Source organism: Mesoplodon mirus (genome assembly GCF_964341445.2).
Source record: "Mesoplodon mirus genome assembly, chromosome: 5".
NCBI lineage: Eukaryota > Metazoa > Chordata > Mammalia > Artiodactyla > Ziphiidae > Mesoplodon > Mesoplodon mirus.
In genome coordinates, this window is record NC_138980.1 from 35571350 (window position 1) to 35598005 (window position 26656).

The 26656-nt window shown below is 54.8% G+C and overlaps 2 protein-coding genes across 4 annotated transcripts; both read left to right on the top strand.

Moving 5' to 3' along the window:
* The first annotated feature begins 1467 nt into the window (after positions 1-1467).
* ANKRD24 (ankyrin repeat domain 24) lies at positions 1468-17321 on the top strand. Its single transcript, XM_082620805.1, has 20 exons — positions 1468-1819; positions 2843-2973; positions 3051-3139; positions 4204-4268; positions 4767-4824; positions 6361-6431; positions 6614-6720; positions 6896-7083; positions 7576-7604; positions 8226-8306; positions 8448-8555; positions 9170-9214; positions 9304-9402; positions 10244-10316; positions 10549-10667; positions 10844-12247; positions 15026-15193; positions 16385-16510; positions 16739-16804; positions 17003-17321. The coding sequence occupies exons 1-20, from the start codon at positions 1490-1492 to the stop codon at positions 17078-17080; spliced, it is 3435 nt and encodes a 1144-aa protein (XP_082476931.1). The 5' UTR covers positions 1468-1489; the 3' UTR covers positions 17081-17321.
* Positions 17322-18176: 855 nt separating this feature from the next.
* EBI3 (Epstein-Barr virus induced 3) lies at positions 18177-26656 on the top strand (the record flags this gene model as incomplete). 3 transcript variants are annotated; one of them, XM_082620802.1, is made up of 7 exons in its annotated part: positions 18177-18324; positions 18431-18530; positions 19154-19274; positions 20971-21149; positions 23060-23217; positions 25159-25303; positions 26406-26656. In XM_082620802.1, the coding sequence occupies exons 2-7, from the start codon at positions 18458-18460 to the stop codon at positions 26480-26482; spliced, it is 753 nt and encodes a 250-aa protein (XP_082476928.1). In that variant the 5' UTR covers positions 18177-18324; positions 18431-18457. The 3 variants fall into 3 exon arrangements, with proteins under 3 accessions (XP_082476928.1, XP_082476929.1, XP_082476930.1); XM_082620803.1 differs by lacking the exon at positions 18177-18324 and having other exon boundaries at positions 18342-18530; positions 25599-26656; XM_082620804.1 differs by lacking the exons at positions 18177-18324; positions 26406-26656 and having other exon boundaries at positions 18342-18530; positions 25159-25311.

Sequence of the window (26656 nt, forward strand, 5' to 3'; positions counted from 1 at the left end):
TAGTGTTCGTTCCATTATCTATCCCCTTGTTAAAGAATTGAGGCCCAGAGAGGGAGAATGGCTGGCCCCGGGTCACACAGCAACTATACAATGGCCAAGCTGGGTTCAAAGCCCCAGTGCCTGTCAGCAGTCACTGCTCTTAAATTTGGGTTCCTGAAGGCCTGTCTCCTCACGCATCCCTTCTCTCCCCTGTAATCCCAGTCTTCTCCCTTCTCCTGGTCCCTTCTCGAATTTGCATCCACAGCACAGTTGACTGTCCTGACTTTTGGAACCATTTGTGGCTCTCCTGACACCCCACACTCCTGGTTTCCCCCGCCTTCCCAGGACCCCCTCCTCCAGCTCCTATGCTACCACCTCTCCTCCTCTGCCCCACCCTTACGTATGCACACCCCCGCCCCACCCCATGCCCCAGGTCCTGGACCAGGGCAGAGGCTACCGCACTGGTCCAGGAGAGCAATTTATTTCATGATTTCTCCCAAACATGATCTTGTTCCTGCCACTCCCCAACTCCTGCCCATTCTTCAAGTTTCAGCTCAGATGTCCTTTCTTCCAGGAAGCCCTCCCTGACTCCCCAGGTGATATCAAGAGTCCTCTCTGAGCTCCCAGCTCACCTGGGCTTCCCTCATAATAGCCCTGATCACCTTGGTTCATAAATCCATGGGTGTATCTGTCTCCCCAGGGACCTCAGTGATAGCAGGGACATCTATCTTCGTCACCACTGAGTCCCAGTGCCCAGTGCAGTGTCAGGCACTCTGTAGCACGAGTGGACTGAATGAATGAAATACACATGGCTCAAAGGGCTTGGCCTTGTGAGTCACACATTAACGGAGCAAACATTCACCAACTGCCCACCCCACCCTGGCCTCTGCCAGGGAGGCCTCAGTGGGACCCTGCTCTCAAGGGGCTCCCAGTCTGAGAAAACCAGCAGAACACAGACCCTCCCAGCCCCTTGGAGTTAGAGCCAAAGGCTGTGTCCTCTCTGTCTTTCAGTGGTTTAACTGAGCACCTACTATGTCCTGCGTCCCTAGGATTCAGTATTAGATATGCACACAGCCCAACCACATCTTTCTTTGAATCCGTGTTTATGGCGCACTATGTTCCAGGCCACATATATAGCATCTCATTTAGTCTTCCCAGTAACCCTCTGCAGTAGGTACTGTTTAATATGAAACCCATTTCCTGGATGAGGAAAGTGAAGTTCAAAGCAGGTAAGTATCTGGGCCGATCTTATAGATGGTAAATCCGGGTGTGTGGAGGGCAGGGGGTGTGGCGGGGGGGGTGCCCTGGATTCAAATTCAGGTTTGTCAGACTGCAGAGCCCCACTGGTGGATGATGAATGAATGAATGAGTGAATGAATGAGTGAGGGAGAGCCCGGATAGCCCAGCGGCAGTGGAACCGGACCGGGAGTCACCTGAGACCACCCCCCTATCCCACACTCCCCCTCTTCCCCCCCCCCCCAGAGAGGCGGAGACGAACGCAGGCGGGTGCATGGAGATCCTGGGAGCCTGGCCCTCTTTGCCTCAGCCTCCCGGTGGCAAGAAGGTCAGGTCGGGCCACCGCGGTGCCCCTCCCCCAGAGCCCAGGCCCCTTCCCTGGCACTCCACCCCACCCGTAGGGGAGGGGCCGGGAGGGGGGCAGCAGGCGGGGTGCGCGGGGGAGGGTTGGCGCGGGGCTTGGTGGGACCGCGCGGGCCGGGCGGCCGAGCCCCGGCATCGCGGGCCCTTCCCTCTGGTCACCTCCCGGAGCCCGGCCGCCCGGCCGCCCGGCGCCCTGGACACCATGAAGCAGCTGTGCCTTTGCGCCGCCGCCTCCTTCGCGGTAGGGCCGGGGGAAGGGGCGCGGGAGTGTGGCGGGCGCGGGCCCTTCCTCCCCTCCCCGTCCCGCCCCTCCCCGCCCCCTGACCTCGCAGAGCCTAGACCCTCCAGCCTCAGACCCGCGAAGGATGATCAGGGAGGAGGGAGGGGGCGGGGCAGAGACTGGGGGGGATGGATGGGACATTTGGGGGGACAGTTCTGAGGACAGATGGGGACATAGAATTTAGAGGGCATTTAGAGGGACAGTTTTGGGGAACAGTTTTGGATGGGATCATTTGTGGGGACAATTTAGATGCTGTTTTGGGTGATCTTTTTGGGGGAAAGATTGACATTTGGAGAACAGTTTTGGAGGACATCTGAAAGATTTTAGGGGAGGACATTTTGGGGACAGATGATGGGGTCATTGGGGGGATGATTTTGGAGAACATGTCAGGAATTTGGGGAAGACATTTTGGAATGCATTTCAGATCTTGGGACGTTTGGGAGACAATTGTGGCATCTCAGAGGCAGTCAAAGGATAGATGGCCGAGGATGGTGCTGGGGGACATTGAAGCAACCGTTTTAGGGGTTCCTATGGGAAGACTTCAGAGGGTAGTTCAGAAAGGGATATGATGAGGTGATACTGGAAAGGTGGCTTTCACTAAGGGATGGGCTGGGGGCCTAGGTTTGAGGGACAACTTTTTGGAAAGATGCTGGGGGCTGATCTGGGGATGGTTTAATGGTACGATGGTGGAAGTGGCGTATGACAGCTGGGGCGATGGACCTGGGGGCAGATGCTGGGGACCCAGGCTTGAGGGATGCTGTCTCAGGCCCCCACCCAGGACCACTCCCCCCGGCAGCTGCGGCTCAGCCCCACTGACCTTGGCTCCTGCCCACCCTGCGGCCCCTGCCCCATCCCGAAGCCGGCAGCCAGAGGCAGGCGCCAGGCAAGTGCCCAGGCCGGGTGGTGAGAGCCCGGAGCCCCTGCTGGGGGAGCGGGGAGGGGCAGTGACCGCCAGTCCCATGTTCCCCTGGGTGTGCCCCACAGAGCCAGGACTGGGGCAAAAGTGACGAGCGGCTGCTGCAGGCCGTGGAGAACAATGATGCCGCACGGGTGGCCTCCCTCATTGCCCGCAAGGGGCTGGTGCCCACGAAGCTGGACCCCGAGGGCAAGTCCGCGTGAGTGCCCACGTCCTGGGGGTGTGATGGCTGAGGGGTGGCCACCCTGCAGCTGACCCCTGACCTCTGGCCTCCAGATTCCACCTGGCGGCCATGAGGGGTGCAGCCAGCTGTCTAGAGGTGATGCTGACACACGGCGCCAACGTTATGAGCACGGATGGGGCAGGTACTACCCGCCGGGCCCTGAGGGAGGGAAGAGGAACTCAGACCAGGTGCCCAGCCTGAGGGTCCAGCCAGGCCCTGCTTCATGGCCTCCTTGTCCTGCTGAAAAGGGAGGGTTCTCTTCAATGCCCCCCAGGGAGGCACAGGGGCGAGTCAGGCTGTGGTACCCAAGGATGGAGACCATGGCCGGCAGCAAACAGAGTGAGTCAACTTGTGGATCGGGGAGAGCTGGGACTCAGGTAGTGGTTGAGTCAGAGGAAGTAATGGAAACAGAGGAGCATCTGAGCTTAAGGAGCATCTGGGGGCGTGAGAATAACAAGTACCGTTTTTTTGGAGGGGAGTATCTGAGGTGCATGGAGTAGCTGGGCCTTAGAGTTACCTAGAGCTCTGGGAGTAGCTGAGACAAAAGGAGAATCTAGGTGTGTGACTTAACTAGGGCCCTGAGGGATAACTGTGATAGAAGACATGGCCAGAGGGAGTAGTTGGGACTCAGGGAATAGCTAGGCATGAGGCATAGCCACATCTGAAGCTTCAGGGCAACAAGTATAGGAGCCAGGATGTATGGGTACTGGGAATTTGTAGAGTATCAAAGAAAGCGGCATAGCTGGCACTTTGGTGTAGTTGAGCTTATATAGAGTAGCTGGAGACCTGGGGAGTAGCTGGGGACCTGGGGAGTAGCTGGGGACCAGGGGAGTAGCTGAGGACCTGGGGAGTAGCTGAGGACCTGGGGATTAGCTGGTGACCTGGGGAGTAGCTGGGGACCAGGGGAGTAGCTGAGGACCTGGGGAGTAGCTGAGGACCTGGGGAGTACCTGGCGACCTGGGGAGTAGCTGGGGACAGTAGTGCTTGAGGAGTGGATGGATGTGGAGTGTAGCTGGGATGAGATTGTCTGGGACACCTACTAGCTGAGGCTTGGAGAGTCTCTGGTCCCAGGGAGTAGCACGGTTTTGAGAAGTACCTGGGTTTGGGGACTTGTTAGAGTCATCACAAGTAGTTGACACAGGTTTGGGGGGCAACTGGAAGTTCCCTGAGTATCTGAAGCTCAGTACATTCTCTTCTCCCTTTCAGGTTACAGTGCCCTCCACCTGGCCGCCAAGTATGGGCACCCTCAATGCTTGAAGCAACTACTGCAGGTCATGCCCTTTCCTGCCTCAGATACTTCCCAGCCCCAGATACTCCCTTGCCCTGACTACTCCTGAGTTCCAGGAATTCACTGAACCCCCAGTTACCCCCTGAATCCTTCGTTTTCCTTGGCCCCTTTTACTCCTGAGTCCCAGCTACTCCTTGGACAACCAGATACTCCCTGAGTGTCCAGCTACTTCCCACACCCAAGTTACACTCCCAATACTAGCTATTTCCTGAGCCCAGCTTCTCCCCAAACCCCTGGCTGCCCCTGGGCTCCCAGCTAATCCCTCTTTCTCACCAATTTTCATAAAAGCCAAGAGAGTCATTTGGGGGCCTGTGAGAAGTGGGTTCCACAGAGCAGGTAGGTGGGAGGGGAGAAGGGGGGAGGCAAGGAGTCTGAAATACAGCAGAGCCCAAGGAGGGGCAGTTCCTAGAGAAATTAGGCAACAGGGATGGCTCCTAAACAGAGATGGCTCCACCTCCAGTGACACGCCTCTCCCCCCCAGGCATCCTGCGTGGTGGATACTGTGGACAGTAGTGGGTGGACGGCCCTGCATCACGCAGGTGGGTGCAGCCTGGCCTCGCCCTGGCCACCATGGCCCAGAGGGTGCTAGGCTTGGGAATTATTCTACCTAGGGCTCTGGGGACCTGCCTAGGACATTCCACCTCCTTCCTCACGGAACCCCTACTGTGTGCCAGGCACTGGGCTTTGCATTATCCTCAGTGACCCTTTGAGCCATGGACGATGATCATTGGACAGACAAGGGGATTGAGGCTTATCAGCAAGAAAGTGGGGAGGATCCAGGCCGTCTGACCCCGAAGCACAGCCTACTGTATGCTGGGCCTGGGTGAGGACAATCAGAGGGTGACCAGAGTATAATTTGCTTCAAGGAACTCCTAGGGAATCTCAGGAAGGCCAAAAGTCCAGGCAGCCTTCATAGTTATCAAATCCAAATTCTTTTCCTGAGGGAGGGAAGGGACCCACCCACCTGAGCCAGGGCCCAGCCCAACATCTGTCCACCGTGCCCATGACATTCGGGAATGTCTTTCACTTGATGACTCAAGAAACGTCTATCCTCTTGGGAGCGTGGAATACATTTGCTCTGGAGTTTTATTCACTGTTGAAACATTCCCTGCAGTTGGAGTACGCTGCCACCTAGTGGTGGCAAAGCCTTTGATCACGTTACGGAAGCTCCATGGTTTTTTTCTTTCAATAAATATTGAGTACCTGCTGTGTGCCAGGCTCGGTTCTAAGCAATGGGATTAAAACAGCAAACAAAACCCCATAAGTCCTTGGGCACACAGCAGGTAATCATATAGAGTTTGATGATTTTTTTTAGCTTTTTTTCTTATTTTATCTTTTTGGCCATGCTACACAGCACGTGGGATCTTAGTTCCCTCACCAGGGATCGAACCCGCGCCCCCTGCAGTGGAATTGCGGAGTCTTAACCACTGGACCGCCAGGGAAGTCCAAGAGTTTAATGGTTTTCCAGCAACACTTCCTTGCACAAAGCCCTTCCTTCTCTCTTTGAGGCTCTGGACATAACACACCTTGTCCTACTTTCTTGATGACCAAGTCCTTCCAAGCTCCTCCCTGCCTCGGGGTCCATGTCCATGCAGTGACCTCTACCCTCCCCCTTTCACCATCAAAACTCAAGCTCAGATCAAACCCCAAGAAGCCTGCCCAACCTCAGCGGAGGTCTGATCTCTCTAGTAAATATTAACACTCTTTGTATGAGGGTTTGGTATGTAGTCAGTACACAATAAATGCTGGTTGAATCAAAAGGGGTTAAATACATGAAAATCGGTGAAACGTTCCACCCTAAGAGGGACCCACGGCGGAATGTGGAAGGAGCTTGGGACTGGGAATTAGAAGACCTGGGTCCTCATCCTGGCTCTTTCTCTGACCCCTTGGGTGACCATGGGCCTGGCTAGGCCTCAGTTTCTTCGTCTGTAAAATAGGAGTCATGTCTTTATCACTGATCTTCTGGGGGAGGTGGGAGTTTCTCATGAGATAAAGCATAAGAATCACACTCAGGCAGAAGGCCCCCAGAAAATATCAAAGCCATGCCCTTCCTACCCACCTTTCTCTCTCTCCAGCCGCTGGCGGCTGCATCTCCTGCTCAGAAATGCTCTGCTCTTTCAAGGCACATCTGAATCCCCGAGATCGGGTGAGTCTTTGGGATCTTGTGGGGAAAGATACTGCATTTGAGGTATGCTGCGCAGCATCCCAGGCACCCCTTGAAAAGTATGAAGATTTGGAGGGAAGCTTGGGGGCCGTCATAGGCTTCCCCACCTCCCAGAGTCATTCTCTCACGCCTTGTCTCATCCCTCTCCCAACCCCCTCCCCCAGCTGGGTACAACACCCCTCATCATAGCAGCTCAGATGTGTCACACAGATCTGTGCCGCCTTCTCCTGCAGCAAGGGGCTGCTGCAAATGACCAGGACCTTCAGGGCAGGTGAGCATCTCCACTCTCAGCCAGTCCATTGTGTGCTGTATGACTTAGGCAAGTCTCTTAACCTCTTTGGGTGTGTGATCTAGTTGTCCTCCTCCCCCTACCCAGCCTGGGTGTTGAGGAGGGTGTGGTGGTTTGAAAATGTCCTCACCCCCTCAGTAGCCTCCTCTTCTGGTAGGACGGCCCTGATGCTGGCCTGTGAGGGAGCCAGCCCCGAAACAGTGGAGGTGCTGCTGCAGGGTGGGGCCCGGCCGGGCATCACTGATGCGCTGGGCCAGGACGCTGCTCACTACGGCGCCCTGGCAGGGGACAAACTCATCCTACACCTCCTGCAGGAGGCCGCCCAGCGCCCCTCACCACCCAGCGGTATGCAAACCCCACCTCTGAACAATTTTGAGCACCCTCCTCCATCTTCTAGGTAATTTCTTGTCACCCCTTTCTCTCCCTCCCTACTGTGGATAGTTTCAAGGTATCCCTATTTGTATTATAGGAGGTTTCATTGCTCCCATCACACTACTCAGGACAGTTTTGAGGAACCCCAGAGCTTTTAGAATAGCCTAGGGGTCAACTCTGTTTTCCTGGATCATCCATACTCTTGGATCTTTACCTTACCTAAGAATTGGCCCTTCCACTTGCCCCATCCTGGAGATGCCACTGTTCTCTCTTTTTGAGAGTTTCAAGGCCCCTCCTATGAGTATTCTGTCAAAATGGTTGATTCCTACCTTAAAAGTCCTGATTCTGGGGGGAATTGGGAGCCCTCTCAAGTCCCCTGGGCTCACTAATGCCCTTCCTAGGGCTAGGAGTGGAATCCCTAGAACAGTGCCTGACCCTGCTTCCCTCTTTCCCCTGCCCTCCCAGAGGATGACTCAGGCGAGGCATCATCTCAGGTACGGATCCCTAAGCAGCGAACAAGTCCCTCTCTCTGTGCACACACGACCTTCCCCCTTGCCCCAAGCTCCCTGGGAAGAGAAGGAAGAGATGGACCCTTGACTCAGGGTTAGTACCTGGAAGGACCAGGTTTGGGAGGAATGCAGCCTTCAGGGTACGCTGCCACCCAGTAGCAGCAGCACCCACAGCATAACTCCCAAGACTCCGTGAGAACACTGGGGGGATGGGGCTAGGGTGGGATGGTAGAGGGAACTGAGATGGGTGAGGGCTGGTGCAGTCAGTGAAGGAGTCAGGTCTGGCTTCTTTCCCTCTTCCGGCACTACAGCGTCTCAGCTCCATAGGGAAAGAATCGTAAACAATTGGGTCTCGCTGGGGAAAGTACCAGGGCATGGAGAGGGGCAGAGGGTAAAACATAAGATTTAGAACTCTCAGGAGATGTGGTCTTGCCCCCTTTTATGCTGGGATAAGTGAGGACCAGCGAGAGGCAGGGACTCACTCGAGATCACACAGGAAGTGAGGGCACAGTTGGGGCTGGTGACAGAGAGTGGGTTGGCTGTGTTGGTTTATTTGGGTGGGAGGCTGGCATGTCCCCCATGTACCCCCTCTACCCCTCCCCCCAGAACTCTGTGTCCAGCCATGAAAAGCAAGGGGCCCCCAAGAAGCGAAAGGCACCTCAGCCCCCTGCCAATATCCCGATGCCGGTGAGAGATGCCCTGGCCTTGGAAGGGGGGAGGCATGGAGGGACTCCAGGCAGGATGGGGCGAAAGCTCTGGCTCAGGTATGCGAGGGTACAGTCCTTGGGCCTCATGTAAAGGTGGTGGGTTCCCGGGGTCGGGGGACAGGATGATCAAGATGCCTATGAGGAGATCGTGCGGCTGCGACAGGAGAGGGGCCGCCTGCTGCAGAAGATCCGGGGCCTGGAGCAGCACCAGGAACGGAGGAAGCAGGAGGTGAGGGGCCTCAGAGACATGGGCCTCGGGCTAAGCCTGCAGCAGGTACCATTTTGGGGGTACCCTACCTCTTCTCCCTCTACAGACACACGGGTCTCCTCGGTATTCCTCCAACATGCCAGGCACGGTGCTGCCCCCGGGCCTTTGCGTGTGCTGTGGCCTCTGCCAGAAACACCTTCTCCCAGATGTCCCTATGACTCCCTCCCTCCCCTCCTTCAGGTCTTTGCTCAAAGACACCTCCCCTACCCAAATTATTTAAAATTGTTACACCCCCACTCACTTCACAGTTCCCTTTATTTTTATTCAAAGCACTTACTGCTATTGGATGTACCATATATTTTGTTCATATTCACCCATTGGACTGTAAGCCCACGAGGGCAGACATGGTTGACGGTGCCTGGCTCACAGTAGATGCTTGATAAGTATTTACTGGATGGATGAATATTTGAGTAAGTGAGTGAATGAATAAATAAACGAATTAGTGGCCCTAAAGGGGGTCTGGCACAAAATAGGCCAGAGGACGTCTGTGGTTGGGATGGAGAGCCACTGAGCAGGAGGTGGGCCAGGGAGGCCCCCCAGCCCAGATCCAAGCCCAGGCCCCTTTCTTCCGTCAGCTGCCAGAGGCGGAGGCCAGCTCCCTCCACAGCCTGGAGAGACAGGTAGGGTGGAAGGTGGGGGGAAGCTGGACGGCCAGCTGCCCAGTGTTTTCCCCCAGAGACCCACTGAGCCCCCCACTGCCTCCCTGCAGGTGCAAGAGCTACAGCAGCTGCTGGCAGAGAAGCAGGAGGAGAAGGAGAGTCTAGGACGGGAGGTGGAAAGTTTGCAGAGCAGGCTGTCCCTGCTGGAGGTGGGCCCAGCGGGGAGCAGGGCAGGGGTGGGGCTTCTAGGGGCGGGGCCACCATGGGCGGGGCCACCAGGGGGAAGGGCCTCTCTTCTGCAGCTGCATGGTAACCACTCTAATACACATAGCCTCACACACATGCAAACACAGAACAGACAAACGTACAAACACAGGTACACGTAATAGACACTTTTAAAAACACAGAATCACACATACGTATATGCAGAGATGAACAACCACGCTTGTATACATGTGGTCTTACACATACAACAGGCAAACACACAACAGACACATCTGTGGGTGTATAATCACACATGCACAACAAATACTTGGGCACACACAGCAGATATTTCTCATTCAATCACGCACCTAGGCAACACACCCACAAATACATGTACACACACAAGTATTTCTCAAAATACATAATTACACAAACATAGATACATGTACACAACCGTACTCACGCACATGCACACATACAGAAACACAGAACGGTCACACACCACAGACTAAAATACAAGTGCAAAATCACACACAGTCACGGGGACTCACACAGGAGAGACCGGGACCACTGTGCATGCCCACACACGCACACACACACTCACCGCAGACGCACAGACCCTGAACCACTGTTGCAGGTACTCACACACAGGCAGACAGCCGTGGCCCCATGTAGAATTGTAGACACACCCTTTCAAGGACTCACTCCCATCCCTCTCTTGGTCCCCTGGGACCAGGTGGCACGTACACCCCTAGTTGTTGGAGTTATGGTCACAAACTTGGGGGAAACATGGGGGCTGGAGGGAGGGCAAGACCCCAAGCCGGACCCTGATCACCCCCCAACCAGAATGAGAGGGAGAACACCAGCTATGACGTGGCCACCCTGCAGGACGAGGAGGGTGAGCTGCCCGACTTCCCAGGTGAGCTCCCACCTGCCCTCCCCCACTCGTTGTGTCTGGGGCCCCAGGAGTTGGAGCCTTGACCCATAGGCATAGAGAGAGTTTGCATCTGGGAGGGAGCTTGGCCTGCCCCATTAGTTATTCCACTCCCCAAAGCCTGCCTGCCCCAGGGGCCCTGACCCATGGCTCCAGACCCCCAGCTCCCACTCCTCGTGGCCAGGACCCTGGGGCCTGACTCTGTGTCCCCTGCCAGGGGCTGAGGCGCTGCTCTCCAAGCACCTAAGCCCATCGGCCCAGGAGCTCTTGGCCTCGCTGCAGGAGCAGGTGGCCACGCTCACCAGACAGAACCAGGAACTGATGGAGAAGGTCCAGGTGGGGAAACCGAGGCCCGGGAGGGTTGGCTGGGGACAGACCTGAGGACCTGAGGGGCTGTTCCCCGGGGGGTTGGGCGGGCACGTGGCTGAGTCTGTGGACAGGGAAAGTGGCATGGCTCCCCTGTGCCCCCCATGGCCACTTCAACTCTTGCCCGGCTCCCCTGCCCCCACCAGATCCTGGAGCACTTCGAGAAGGACGAGATGGAGGCTGACAGTCTGGCCGAGGTCGTCCCTCTGGCGCTGTACGACTCTCTCCGGGCTGAGTTTGACCAGCTCCGCAGGCAGCATGCCAAGGCCCTGCAGGCGCTGGAGCAGCAGGAAGCACAGGAGGGCCCTGGAGAAGAGGCAGCCCCTAGGGAGGGCAACGGCCCAGGAGCCAAGACCGCTAGAAACGGACCAGTGGAAACAGAGCTTAACGGCACTGCAGCTCTGGAAACCAGAATTAATGGAGCTGAGAGCACAGATGAGGAGGCTGCGGGAGTAGAAACCACGGAAGCCAGAGCTTTGGAAGCAGCATCCATGGTGGCTGAGGCCACGGAAACAAGACCCACGGACGCTGAGGCCACGGAAACAGAGGGTGTAGGCACCGAGTGCGTGGAAACAAAGGCCACAGGAGCTGAGGTCACAGAAACGAAAACTCTAGAAGAAGGAGGAAACTCAGAAGCAAAGGCCACGGGAGCAGAGTCCACAAATATGAAAACAGAGGAACCAGAATGGAAGGCCAGTGGAACAGGTGCTGTGCAGGAAGAGCTCACAGGCACAGGGACCACAAAAATGGAGGCCATGGGAGTGGAGGCCACAACCCCCAGGGTCACCACAGGCCCCGCCCTGCACCCCAGTGCTGCCGAGCTGGAGGCGGCCCACGGCAAGTGCGAGCCTGCGGAGGCCGAGGGTAGTGGGGCTGGCGGGGTCAGCAGCGGTGACACAGGCCAGCTGCGGGCCGCCCTGGAGCAGGCCCGGGAGGACCTCCGAGACCGAGACTGCCGCCTCCGGGAGCTGGAAGCGGCCTCGGCGCGGCTGGACGAGGCCCAGGCCGGCCGGCTGTTGGCCGAGGAGGAGGCTCGGGGCCTGCGGGCAGAGCTGGCCCAGCGGGAGGAGTTGCGGCTGGAGCTGAGCCGGGAGCTGCAGGCCCTCCGGGAGCAGCTGGCTACGGCCGCAGCCGCCGGGGAGCAGCAGCGGGCCACAGCCATCAAGCTGGGCCAGGCGCGGGACGTGGCTGAGGCCCGGGCTGCTGAGCTGGCCGCGGCCTGTGAGGAGGCTCGGCGGGGCCTGGTGGAATTGCGTGAGGCCTCCGAGGTGCTCCGTCAGTCAGTGGTGCCGGCCTCGGAGCATCACCGTCTGCAGGAGGAGGCCCTGGAGTTGCGGGGCCGGGCGGCAAGCCTGGAGCAGGAGGTGGTGGTCACGGGCAAGGAGGCCGCCCGTCTGCGGGCAGAGCTGGAGCGCGAGCGTGTGGGCAGCGTGGCCCGCCTGGAGCACGAGCGCATCGTGGATGCCCTGCAGGCTGACGTGGCCCGGCTGCAGGGGCAGCTGGAGGAGCTGGGGCGACGCCACGAGAAGACCAGCGCCGAGGTCTTCCAGGTGAGTGTGGTGAGATCCTCATCGGGCACAGCCAGGAGCCAGTTGTGGTCTGTTCTGACCCCACAGCCGTGCGATGTTTCGACCCCATCGGTTTCAATCCTGCAGAGACTTGACGCTGCGATATATCCAGGTGGACCTTTGACCCTGCAGCCATTCTGACCTCCTGGGTGTTTCAACTGGTGTTTTCTTTTTTTTTTTTTTTGCTGTACGCGGGCCTCTCACTGTTGTGGCCTCTCCCGTTGCGGAGCACAGGCTCCGGACGCACAGGCTCAGCGGCCATGGCTCACGGGCCCAGCCGCTCTGCGGCATATGGGATCCTCCCAGACCGGGGCACGAACCCGTATCCCGGACTCTCAACCACTGCGCCACCAGGGAGGCCCTGGTGTTTTCTTTTTAAAAGCCTTTTGGCCATTTTGACCCCATCATTTTTTTTTTTTTAAATAGGAGACAATCAATTTATTTATTTATTTATTTATTTATTTATTTATTTATTTGCCGTGTTGGGTCTTCGTTTCTGTGCGAGGGCTTTCTCTAGTTGTGGCAAGCGGGGGCCACTCTTCATCGCGGTGCGCGGGCTTCTCACTATCTCGGCCTCTCTTGTTGCGGAGCAAAGGCTCCAGACGTGCAGGCTCAGTAATTGTGGCTCACGGGCCCAGTTGCTCCGCAGCATGTGGGATCTTTCTGGACAGGGGCACGAACCCACGTCCCCTGCATTGGCAGGCAGATTCTCAACCACTGCGCCACCAGGGAAGCCCGACCCCATCATTTTTTCTAATGGTTAGCCCTTTTTGCCATCTTCCTTTTTTTTTTTTTTTTTTTTGCGGTACGCGGGCCTCTCACTGTTGTGGCCTCTCTCATTGTGCAGCACAGGCTCCGGATGTGCAGGCTCAGCGGCCATGGCTCACGGGCCTAGCCGCTCCGCGGCATGTGGGATCTTCCCGGACCGGGGCACGAACCTGTGTCCCCTGCATCGGCAGGTGGACTCTCAACCACTGCGCCACCAGGGAAGCCCTCCATCTTCCTTCCTTCCTTCCTTCCTTCTTTCTTTCTTTCTTTCTTTCTTTCTTGCTGTGTTGGGTCTTTGTTGCTGCGGGCAGGCTTTCACTAGTTGCGGCGAGCGGGGGTTACTCTTCATTGTGGTGCGTAGGCTTCTCATTGCGGTGGCTTCTCTTGTTGCGGAGCACGGGCTCTAGGCACGTGGGCTCAGTAACTGTGGCTCGTGGGCTCTAGAGCGCAGGCTCAGTAGCTGTGGCGCACAGGCTTAGCTGCTCCGCGGCATGTGGGATCTTCCCAGACCAGGGCTCGAACCTCTGTCCCCTGCATTGGCAGGTGGATTCTTAACCACTGTGCCACGGGGGAAGTCCCCGGCATGTGGGATCTCCGTTGCGGTGCACGGGCTCAGTAGTTGCGGCACACGGGCTCTCTAGTTGTGACACGCGGGCTCTAGAGCATGGGCCTAGTTGCCCCGCAGCGTGTGGGATCTTAGTTCCCTGACCAGGGATTGATCCACACCCCTTGCAGTGGAAGAAGGAGGACTCTAAACCACTGGACAACCAGGGAAGTCCTGAAGGTGGATCTTTTGACCCCATCTCTTCTCTTAAATACACACACACACACACACACACACACACACACACATCCCGCAAAAAAACCTAGCAACTGTTCTTAACAAATATGTGAATAAAAAGCCACATTTGTCAATTGTCATCAGGAAAGCATTTTTCTCTCCATGCCTCTGTTTACTCACCTGTATAATGGAGCTAATAATAGTTCTTAGTCCTCACATGAAAATTAAATGGTTTAATTTTACTTAGGACAGTGATGGTACAAGTGATTAATAATTGCAGCCAGGATTATTGTTTTTCCAAGAACATACTCTTCTACTTTTTTTTTTTTTTTGGCTGCACTGCTTTTAGGGATCTTAGTTCCCCGACCAGGGATCTAACCTGTGCCCCATGCAGTGGAAGCGTGGAGTCTTAACCACTGGACCGCCAGGGAAGCCCTATTTTCTAAATTTTACCTTCCTTCATGATCACTTCTTTTGTGGGTAAATTTTGCAAGTCTGATTTGATTCAGACTTAGTTTTTTGGGTTTTTTTAAATTGTTAAGGTGTAGCCAGTCTGTACTAAGTGGAACATCTAATTATTATCCATTTTCCCTGACCTATTATTTCTATAAAGGCCAATGATCCCCCCAGGATCAATTTTTGCAAATCTAACACTGCTCCAATCTTGATATTTTTGTGAAAATGCAGTCATCAATTTTGGGGCATTTGTTTGCTTTTCATCCAGACTCTTCTGTTTTTCCTTCATTTCGTAAGAAATCTACAAACCTTCACACCACTGGCAGAGAAAAGAACATTGGTTATATTGTAATAATAATGGTAGTAACGTTCATTATGTCATAATAACACCACCAACATTACAAACTTGAAGGTAGCACTTACTGTGTGCCAAGCACCATTCTAAGTGTATTCCATGTATTTTCTCATTTTATCCTCACAATCACCCTGTGCCGTGGAGGCTCTTATTGTCCTCGTTTTACACATGAGCAAATTGAGACACAGAGAGCTTATGTCACTTGTCCAAGGACACACAGCTTGGCAGAGTCAGAATGTTCATCGTGCCCAAAGAAATCCAGAACTTACCTGAATCAAATTCCTTGAGGCCAAATGGGCTTGAATAGCCTCAGACCAAAATAGAAGGGTCACAATCTTTGGTGTCCAGGCATCTTTGGGGTCCAGACGTCCTCAGGGTCACACATGGGTTTGGGCCACAGGTGCAGCGGGAGGCGCTATTCATGAAGAGTGAACGGCACGCGGCCGAGGCCCAGCTGGCCACCGCGGAGCAGCAGCTGCGGGGGCTACGTACTGAGGCCGAGCGGGCACGCCAGGCCCAGAGCCGTGCCCAGGAGGCCCTGGAGAGCGCCAAGGAGAAGGACAAGAAGGTGGGTCCCCTTTTCTTGTGCTCAGTCGGGGGCCCCCCACTCGACAGAAGTTGGAGGGAATCTAAGAATGTCCCAACTGAAAGAGCCTTGGGAAATCAACCCATTTTCCAGATGAGCAAACAGAGGCTCCAAGAGGCAAACTGAGTGTCTCGAAGTCACACAGCACCTCACTAGACAGTGGATGTGACCCCCAGAGCCCCAGATGCTTTAGCACACAGAGAAACCCAGCCCCAACCTGCTGTGTGACCCTGGGCAAGTCACTTGACCTCTCTGAGCCCCAGTTTCCACCTCTGTAAAATGAAGATAAAATTGTGGTAGGGATTATGGTTTATTTGTAGCAATGTTACTCCCCCTCAGCACTAGTGACATTTGGGGCTAGGTTATTCTTTGCGGGGGACCATCCCGGGCACTGTGGGGTGTGGAGCAGCATTCGTGGCCCCTACCTATCAGGAGCACCCCCAGTGGTGACAAACACAGATATTGCCTGGCATCCCCGGGAGGCAGGATCTCCCCTGGTTGAGAACCTCTGATCTATAGAAATAACAGTAAAGCCCAGCATTTATTGAGCGCCTGCTGTTTGCTGGCACAGTTTAAACTTAATCACAGCAGCCTACCAAGATGAGAAGTGTGATTCTCTTTACAGATGAGGAAACTGAGATTCAGAGGGTTTAAGTCATCTTCCCAAGATCTCCAGCAGGGGAAGGGTAGAGAAGGACCCAAACCCTGGCCTGTCTGACCCAGCCCAACCAGGCCAGGCTGCTTTCGGCCCTCCTGTTCTGTCTGTCTCCACTTTCACTTTCCGGGACTCCAAGATCCACGAGCTTTTTCTGTAAAGGGCCAGACGGTCAATGTTTTGGGCCTTACTTCGCCACGGTGCTCAGCTCTGCCGCCGATGCAGGAGCTGTAGACGCTGTGACAATGAATGGGCTTGTACATTTGGCCATGGAAATGTGAATTTGGTTTAATTTGCACATGTCGTGAAATGTCATTCTTCTTTGGACTTCTTCTCCCTCAACCATTTAACATGTGGAAACCATTCTTAGCCGATGGGCCCGACTCAGCCTGCAGGGCAGAGTTTGCTAACCTCTAGGAGGCGGCTTTCCCTCCAAGGCCTGTCCTTTGCCTGGAAAGGTCGCAGGCTCCCAGCCCCGGGCTCAGGGTGGTAGCTGACCCTCCCCCATCCCACTTCAGATCACAGAGCTGTCCAAGGAAGTCTTCAGTCTTAAGGAGGCACTGAAGGACCAGCCGGGAGCCCCAGGCTCCTTGGAGGTGGAGACCCTTCGGGGCCAGGTGAAGGCTCTACGGGAGCAGCTGGAGGTGAGAGCCTCGCCCACCCGCTGGGCACAGGGGTCCCAGGAGGGTGACGGGCAGGCAGGAGGTTGGGCACATGGGCCAGGTGTGGAAGGAAAACAGTTCAGTATTTTAGCAAGCAACACTCTCATGCCAGCGCCTGCCATCAAAATAGGGGCTCGGGGTGCAAAGGGGGCTTTCTGGCATATCTTGGAGGGGATTCGGCTTTTCTGAGCGCCCTCCCCACACCCACAGGAAGCTTCCAGGGACCACAGTGCAGTGGTGGCCTTGTACAGGAGCCACCTCCTCTACGCCATTCAGGTGAGTCACCCTGGCTTTGGGTGCGCCACTGCTGCTCTCTGGGCCTCAGTGTCCCCATCTGTATAATGGGACGCTGGTCGAGGGAAGAGGTTCATGGCCTCGGGGACCAGGAGGGGCAGGGAGGGGAATGGAGAAGCTGGGTGGGGGGCGGTGGGGAATGCCCAGGCTCTCTCCGCTTCTCTCCACCTCCCGCCCCAGGGTCAGATGGATGAAGACGTACAGCGGATTCTGAGTCAGATCCTGCAGATGCAAAGACTCCAGGCCCAGGGCCGCTGAGATCAGAGCACTGCCCTCCGCCTTCCAGGCCCCGAGTCGGGGCTTCCAGACTCACGCGCTGACCATCTGCACTTGGAGACCAGCCTGGGCTCCTTCCCAAGGATCCCTCACTGCCTCCACGGCCCCACTGGTCCCTGCATGCGCTGGTCAGTCTAGACCCCAGCCCTGACCGTGTACCCTTCCCTGCGCCGGAGAATTTGTGAGTCCCTTCCCTCACGTCTGGTCTTATCGTCAGACGCCACCCCAGGAATAAAAGCTCACGGAGCAGAGGATGAAAGCATCGTGTGGCCTGATTGCTGAGCTCCCACTGCAAAGCGGGGAAGGGGCGGCCCAGAGCAGGGATTGGGGGTTAGGGTGAGGAGAGCAAGGCAGGACTCAGCCCCTGAGAGGAGCACCATGTTACTATGTTACTGGAATATCTTTTTTTTTTTTTTTTGGCCACGCCACGCAGCATCTTAGTTCCCAGACCAGGGGTCGAACCGCGCCTCCTGCCTTGGATGTGCAAAGTCATAACCACTGGACTGCCAGGGAATTCCCCAGTTACTGCCCTATTTTTAAAAGTCAGAATGGGTTCCCAAAAGTTCATGATGAACAAAATCTGCAAATGTCAAATGAAGACAGAATCTGAGGCTGCACGACTTACCTCACTGTCCTCACCCTAAACCCAGCCCTGGTGGGAGTGTCCCACACCCTCCCACAGCCTCTTTGCCCCTGGGCCAACCCCCTGAAATCCCCTGGGGGTTCTTGGCTCTTTCCAGCTCGGGCAGGAAGGCAGCTCCGTGTCCAGCCTGTTCCCCAGGTTTCCTCAGCATCCAGCAGTGGCTCTCCCTGTCCCCTGGCGTCCCAGGCCCTTGGAGAATGTCCACGGTTCAGGGCCGCCTTCCCAGAGCCTGGGTTTCTGCCTCTCTGTGGCCTGGAGTGTGGAATGTGGCTGGCGGGGGTGGTGGTCCCCATCTCTGTGGTTGATGAGTGACCGGCACCTTCTGTCGGTGCCAGCTGCTCTCTGTTCCTTCCCACCCTGGCCTCTCTCTGTCTTTCTCCCTGTCATCATCGCCCTCCCCGGTGTGCCCCCTCCTCGCTGCAGCCGGAAGGAAGTCTCTTCTGGGAAAGGCCACAGGGTCACCACTTCTCCCTTTCGTGGCCTCCTCCTTCTGCCCCCACCTTTGGGGCCTTCCGCACCCGAGACTGAGGGTGGCCGGTGAAGGGACTGGGGACTCCTCCTCCGGAGCCCCATGAACCAGGCAGTGAGTCAGAAGGGGAAGGGGAAGTAGGGGGCCTCGACTGGGGGCTGGGCTTTCCCCTGGGTGGGACCTGAGTCCCTTGCCTGCCTGAGGGTGCTCCCTGCCCCAGCCCCTGAAAGCAGATCCCGCCTGAGCCATGGCCCCAAGACTTGTCCTGGTCCTCACCCTCACCTTCTGGGTGGGTTGCTCACTTTGCTGCGGGAGAGAAGGTATGTGGGGATCCAGGGTGGGTAGGGGGAGCCAGGGAAGAGGGACACTCTCTGAGGACTGGACTTTGTCTGCCGTGGAACATTCTGGGTGGGGTGGGAGCTCACACACCTTCTGTATGACCGCTGATGGGAGGGGGTTACCATCCCATTGCATGGGTGGGGGAAACTGAGGCACAGAGAGGGCAAGAGCTACCCCAAAGGGACCAGGAAGTGGCAGCCACAGCCCGGAGGAAGGGAGGGTGGGAGAGAAAGAAATTTTAATTGTATCCATTCATTTCATGTGATTCAAAACAAAACCATTACAAAGAGGGGGTCCGGTAAAGCATCTCCCTCCCACCAGAAATCCCCGCCAACCCTAGGTCCCCTCTGTGGCTCCTTCAACCTCAGTTTCCCCATCTGGAAAATGGGCTAATAGTTCCTGCCTTGGTGGGTTGTAGCGAGAGTGAGAGATGATGTAGGTGCCTTTCATTCATGTACTCATTCATTCCACAACCTTTATTAGGCTCCTAATGTGTGCCCAGCACTGGCTGGCAGTGAGTGGGGGCCAAGCCACGGTAGGGCTTTGACAGTCCCGGGTGAATCAGAAGCTCACGCTCTCCCTCTCTCTCCGGGCCCCCGAGCAGCTCCCACCCAGCCCAGGGTGCGGTGCCAGGCCTCTAGGTACCCGATCGCAGTGGATTGCTCCTGGACCCTGCCGCCTGCTCCAAACTCCTCCAGGCCCACGTCCTTCATTGCCACGTACAGGTCAGAGAGTCTGGAGGGCTTCCTGGGGATTCTACATCTGGGCTGACCCCCTAGGATCAGGGCAGCTGGGGACTTAGTGAGAGCCTGAACCCCTCAGAATTCTAGAGCACCACCAAGCCTTAGAAATATACTCCCTAAAATATGTACTGCGAGCCACATGTGGAGGGTAAAATTTTCTAGAAGCCACATTTAAAAAAGAAAAAGAAATGGGTGACATTGGCTTTAATACTTTATTTAAATAGTATCTAAATATTCCAAATGTTTATCATTTAATATGATCGAATGCAATGTACTTTAACATGCTTATATACGATTCATATATTTAAACATACTAGAAATTGATTTCATAACATTTAATAGGATATCTAAAGTATTATTTCAACATGTAATCCATACTTTAAAAATTAATGAGAAATTTTGCATTCGATCTTGTTATACTAAGTCATGGAATTCCATGTGTGCTTTACACATGTGTCACACTTCAATTCAGATGCTAAACATTCAATCAGAAATTCTTTTTTTTTAAATAAATTTATTTATTTATTTTTGGCTGCTTTGGGTCTTCCCGTTGCTGCCCGCGGGCTTTCTCTAGTTGTGGTGAGTGGGGGCTACTCTTCATTGTGGTGCGCGGGCTTCCCATTACAGTGGCTTCTCTTGTTGTGGAGCATGGGCTCTAGGTGCACAGTCTTCAGTAGTTGTGGCACGCAGGCTCAGTAGTTGTGGCACACGGGCTTAGTTGCTCCGCGGCAGGTGGGATCTTCCCGGACCAGGGCTCGAACCTGTGTCCCCTGCATTGGCAGATGGATTCTTAACCACTGCGCCACCAGGGAAGTCCCCCAATCGGATATTCTTGATCTCTGATTAGATTTCATAACATTTGTGTTTGGAAAAGTAGATTCACACACCTGAGTTGTTCTGAGGAACTTTCCCACGCTTTCTGATAGGTGGAAACTTTTCATTCAGATTAGATGAAATAAATCAAAAAGTCCCACTCAGTTGCACTAGCCACGCTTCATATCCACAGGGCAGAAGCAGAACGCTTTGGATGCTGTGGAAGTTTCTGTGGACGGTGCTGAGCTCCAGGCTCTAGAGTCTGAAATCTTGGGGTGTCAGAACTCGATTGAATTGGAATCTTATTATTTTGGATTCCAGAATCTGAATCGTAGACCTGGGAATGTTGGAGTTCTAAGGCTGGAATGTTGACATTCCAGAAAGCTTTATTTATTTATTTTAAAAACTGTATTATTATTATTACTTGGCTGTGCTGGGTCTTTGCTGTAGCATGCGGGTTCTTCTTCGCTGTGGTGCACAGGCTTCTCTCTAGTTGTGGCACATGGGCTCCAGAGCACGCAGGCTCAGGAGTTGTGGCGCGTGGGCTTAGTTGCCCTGCAGCATGTGGGATCTTAGTTCCCCGACCAGGGATCGAACCCACGTCCCCTGCATTGGAAGGCGGATTCTTAACCACCGGACCGCCAGGGAAGTTCCCCCAGAAAGTGTTAGAATCCGGACCCTAGCATCTCCCTGTGGGGTTTTACCCCCGACCCTGGGTCCCCCGGGCTCTGTGATGTTGGAGTGAGGGGTCCCTAGGATCACACAGCCAAGAGCAGGACTCCTCACCTGCTGTCCCTACTTGGGGTCCAGGGCACAGGGGGCCAGCAGGAAGTGCTGGGACCCTCACAGTGCACTCGGTGTCCAGGCTTGGCGTGGCAGCCCATGGGGAGAGCTGGCCTTGCCTCCAGCAGACACCGGAGGCCACCAGCTGTATCATCCCTGACATCCAGATGTTCTCCATGGTGCCCTATGTGCTCAACATCACGGCTGTCCACCCCCGGGGCGTCAGCAGCAGCTTCGTGCCGTTCGTCCCAGAGCACGTCAGTGAGTAGGGGCAGCAGTGGGGGTGTGGAGGGTCACCCTTGCTTCTGCTCCTCCCCCACACACACGCCCACCTCCCACCTGTCAGGATGAGATCCTGTCCATCCCTCACGGATCCTGTGGGCTCTACCTTCACAATTCAGCAAGAATCCGCCCACTTCTCCCCTCTCCTGAGCCCCTACTTGGTCCAACCTGCATCACCGCCCACCTGGACCAGTGGCAGCCCCTCCATCCTGGTCCCCTATCCCTGCCCTCACCCCCATCTGTCCTCCTCACAGCAGCCACGAGAGGGCGCCTGTGAGCACTCAAGTCAAGTCCCATCTTGGGCTCCTGCCCTCTTGCCCACAGTCTGTCCTCCCCGCAGCAGCCACCAGAGGGCGCCTGTGAGCACTCAAGTCAAGTCCCATCTTGGACTCCTGCCCTCTTGCCCACAGTCTGTCCTCCTCACAGCAGCCACCAGAGGGCGCCTGTGAGCACTCAAGTCAAGTCCCATCTTGGGCTCCTGCCCTCTTGCCCACAGTCTGTCCTCCCCGCAGCAGCCACCAGAGGGCGCCTGTGAGCACTCAAGTCAAGTCCCATCTTGGGCTCCTGCCCTCTTGCCCACAGTCTGTCCTCCCCGCAGCAGCCACCAGAGGGTGCCTGTGAGCACTCCAGTCGGGTCCCCCGTGGGCTCTTGCCCTCTTTCCCACAATCTGTCCTCCCCACAGCAGCCACCAGAGGGCGCCTGTGAGCACCTGAGTCAGGTCCCATTGTTGCCCTGCCTACAGCCCTCCAAGGCTCCCACCATCTGTTCCTGTCCCCTCCCTGCCCTACCCTCCTCCCTCTCCCCGCCTCGCTCACTCTGCTCCAGCCACAGGGGCCTCCTCGCTGTTCTTCCACCACACCAGGCACAGTCCTGCCCCAGGACCCTTACCTGTGCTGTTCCCCCTGCCTGCAAGGCTCTTCCCCCAGGTCTCCACACTGTTCACTCCCTCACCTCCTTTAGCTCTCAACTCAGATGTCATCTCCTCAGTGAGTCCTCCCTAAGCATTTTTTTTTAATTGCAAACCATCATACATTGCTGGTGGTTATTAGAAAACAGACTGGCAGTCCCTCAAAGAGCTAAACATGTTACCATGTCATCCAGCAATTCCAATTCTAGGTATATATCTAAGAGAAAACGGAAAAAGCACGTTTGCAGAAAAACTTGTGCATGAATGTTCACAGCAGCATTATCCATAATAGGCAGAAATTAGAAACGACACAAATGCTCATTAACTGATGAATGGATACACAAAACGTGTCCATCCCCACAAATGGCATATTATTCAGCCATGAAAAGGAGAGAAGCCCTGACACTTGGTACAACATGGATGGACCTTGAGAACACGATGCTCAGTGAGAGAAGCCAGACAACGAAGGACACACAGTGTGTGATTCCATTGATGGGAAACATCCAGAACAGGCAAATCCACAGACACAGAGAGTGGCTTTGTGGTTGTTAGGGGCTGGGGAGAGAGGAATGGGGGGCTGACTGCTCACGGGGATGGGGCTTCTTTTGGGGAGATGGAATGTTTGGATTAAATGGTGGTGATGGTTGCATGACACTGTGAATATACTAAACCACTGAACTGTACACTTTCAAAGGGTGAATTCTCTGGTATGTGAGTTATGTCTCCAAAAACATTGCAACCCACTACCCTCCTTACACTCCTGAGCTTTCTTCCCTCCTCTTTATGACCTTCGGATCTGCCTCTTGTGTCTTATCTTCTGCCTGGGGGGATTGAGCTCCAAGGTGACAGGACTACTGTGTCCCCAATATCCAGAACATCCCTGGACACTCAGCAGACCCTCAATTAATATTTATTGGTTGGTTGGTTGAATGAATGAATGAATGTGCCCTCCGCTAACCCTGCCTCCTGCTTGTCCATCAGTCAAACCAGACCCTCCAGAAGGTGTGCGCCTGAGCCCCCTCCCTGGGCAGCGGCTCTGGGTGCAATGGGAACCCCCCCGGTCCTGGCCCTTCCCAGAGATCTTCTCACTCAAGTACCGGATCCGCTACAAGCGTCACGGAGCTGCCCGCTTCCGCCAGGTGAGGAGGATGAGGTGACGGGGAGAGCGGTTCCCGGGTAAACGGAAGAGCATGTGCAAAGGTACAGTGGGGTGTGGGTCACAGCTTGGGGTGCTGGTGTGCGACGTGAACGCAGCCCAGCAGTTCCACTCCTGGGCATCTACTCAAAAGAATTGAAAACAGGGCCTTGAACACTTACTTGTACATGAATGTTCACAGCAGGACCACTCACAATGGTCAAAAGGTGGAAATAACACAAGTGCCCATCAACGGATGATGGATAAACACAATGTGGTCCCTCCACACATGGGAACATCACTCGGCCATGAAAAGGAGAGAAGCCCTGACACTCGCTACCACGTGGATGGACCCTTGAGAACACGATGCTCAGTGAGAGAAGCCAGACACAGGAGGACACACTGTGTGTGATTCTATTGATGGGAAACATCCAGAACAGGCAAATTCACAGAGACAGAGAGTGGATTAGTGGTTGTCAGGGGCTGGGGGAGGGAGAGGGGGTGAATGCTAATGGGGATGGGGCTTCTTTATGGGGGGATGGAATGTTCTGGAACTAGATAGTGGTGATGGTTGCCCAACACTGTAAATGTACTAAATGCCACTAGATTATCCACCTTGGAATTGTTAATTTTACGTCATGTGAATTTCACCTCAATTGAGAGCACCAATATATTGTTTTCCATTCTTAAAAAATAAAGGCAGGGTATCAGTCAGTGAGCATATGGGCAGGGCAGTTGTGTCCTGGGCAGCCTTGGATGCTGGGCTGAGGAGCTGAGTCTTTGCAGGGTGTAGGCTTTTGCAATCCTGTCCCTTAGAACCTTCCGCAACAGTAGAAATGTTCCACATCCACACCGTCCAAGACGGTAGCCTCGGGCTGCGTGAGGCTGCCAAGCGGTTGCAACCTGGTGAGGAGTGTGGAATGGGCTTTTCAAGTTGATGTAGTATTCATTAATTTAATTTTGTAAATGCTTGCAATTTTAAAATTGAGACAGAATTTACATGCCACGAAGCTGTCTGTTTTAAAGTGCACAAGCCAGTAACTTTGGTGTATTCGCAAGATTGTGCAATGATTAATTAATCTAAATTTAAAACGTAAAGCGTCACATCCGGCTGCCATATGGGACAGCTTGTGCAGAGGAAGGAGGGACATAGTCAGACCTGAACTTGGGAAGCTGCCGGTGGTGGCTGACATGGGACATGCCAAGGATGAGGGGGACCCCGATGTTGGAGGGAGAGTGTGGAGTGGAGGGGACAGAGGGGACAGGGAGGAGAACCCGAAAGGCAGAGCTGAGACAGTGTCTCATTGGTGCCCAGGGATTTTAATCTGTGGAGGTGCCTGAGTGAGGACATGGAGAGGTCAAGGCCATCGAAAGAAGAATTTATTACATTTCCCCAGAAAAGAGGACACATCACGCCACGCGGGGCCATGTGGGCAACTTGGGGACACCAGGAGGCTGAAGTGGGAGCCAGGGGAGAGCCCAGGCCAGAGGTGGATTGGGGTTTCCTCGGGGAAGGCTAGGCGGGGCAGGTGAACAGCTTAGGGTAAACAAGTTTGAATAATTCCAGTGGGCTCTGGGCTGCAGGGTGGTCTCTAGTTGCTTGGCATCTGGCCCTGGGGTGATTTAGGGCAGGGTGGGGATGTGGGCTGGTGTGTGACCAGTAGAGAGAGGGGATGGATGGGGGTGTGGACTCGGGGTGGATTGGTTTTTATATGAAAGGCATGCTCCTGGTCGACCAAGAATTGGCTGGCCAGGGAGGGACAGGCTGTCCCTGCTCAGCAAGATGTTTAAGATGTCCGAAGATGTACAGGGGGCCGCAGAGGGCATGCCGTTGAGGATTGACATTGGTGCCTGAGTCTTGGAGCAGCAGCTCGAACATGGGGACGGAAGGCTTGATCACATAGCTTCCTTGTTTCCACTGACCCAGACCTCCTTCTGCTTTCAGGTGGGACCAATTGAAGGCACATCCTTCACCCTCAAGGCTGTGAGGCCCCAAGCCAAGTACTGCATCCAGGTGGCTGCTCTGGACCTCACTGACTATGGGGAATCAAGCGCCTGGAGTCTCCCCGCCGTTGCCTCCATGACCCTGGGTAAGTAGTGGGGGTTCCCTGCACCCCCAAGGAGGGTCTGTGCCCTTGACATCCACCTAAGGGTGGATGGGACCTGACTGGCTTGGGTTCACTGCTGCCGAATTGCTGGGCAACCTTGGACAAGTGATTTTGCCTCTCTGAGCCTCAGTTTCTCAGTCTGTGAAATGGGGATGTACTCCCTGCCTCCTTTGACACAGTGCAATGTTTTGTGAACTGTGAATATGAGATTTTTTAAATTGTTTAATTAGAAAAGGATCATTGTCACTAGAATCAGGACTCTTCCTTCTTTTAACAGATCCACATGAGACCCTGGGAGGAGAGGACAGACCAGGACACACACACACACAGTGAATCCCCACTGCCACACACGGGGTCAGGGCTGGACCAGAGGAAGAGATGGGGCTGGGGGAGTCAGGGCAGGGGTCGTGGGTGTTCCGCCTGGGATGGAATGATGAATCCATTCAGTTCAGTTCAGTTTGGTTCACCTCAAAAGCTGCCCAGTTGTGAGCCCCACTGTGGGTGGACACCAATGGGACATGAGTTTGTCTGGGAAGCTCTCTCTGAGGAGGGGACAACACAGCCAGGCTCTGAAGGATTTTCTCAATCCAGGAGCTTCTCTGTACATCTCACTCAGGTCTCAATTCCAAGGTCACCTCCTCCAAGAAGCCTTCCCTGACCACCTCATCTAGAGCAAGCAGAATAAAGACCCCCCCCAAAGATATCCATGTCCTAATCCCCAGAACCTGTGAATGTGATACCTTACACAGCACAAGGGACTTTGCAGATGTGATTAATTTAACAATCTTGAGGGTCCTTAAAAGATTGAGGATCTTTCATTAAGTTAATGAAAATGGGGACTTCCCTGGTGGTGCAGTGGTTAAGACTCCATATTCCCAATGCAGGGGGCCCAGGTTCTATCCCTAGTCAGGGAACTAGATCCCACATGCCTGCTGCAACTAAGAGTTTGCATGCCACAAGTAAAGAGCCAGCAAGCCACAACTAAGGAGCCCACCTGCCACAACTAAGACCTGGTGCAACCAAATAAATAAATATATTTTTTAAAGTTAATGAAAATGAAGTAGAGTTATATTGTATTATCCAGGTGGCCCCAAGGTAATCACAAGTGACCTTATAAAAGGGAAGCAGGAGGGTCAGAGGGAGACAGAGAAGGTGATGTGACAGTGGTAGCAGACGTCAAAGTGATCCAGGACCACGAGCCATGGAGCTCTGGCAGCCTCTAGAAGCTGGAAAAGACAAGGAAATGGATATTCTCTTGAAGCCTCCGGAAGGAACCTGCCACCCATTTTAGATTTCTGACCTCCAAAACTCTAATAAATGTGTTGTTTAAAAATA

Coding starts and splice junctions, on each gene's coding strand:
- ANKRD24 (XM_082620805.1), top strand. CDS start 1,490: ATGGAGATCCTGGGAGCCTGGCCCTCTTTGCCTCAGCCTCCCGGTGGC. Junction 10,668..10,843: donor AACTGATGGAGAAGGTCCAG/GTGGGGAAACCG, acceptor TGCCCCCACCAG/ATCCTGGAGCACTTCGAGAA. Junction 12,248..15,025: donor CCAGCGCCGAGGTCTTCCAG/GTGAGTGTGGTG, acceptor TTTGGGCCACAG/GTGCAGCGGGAGGCGCTATT.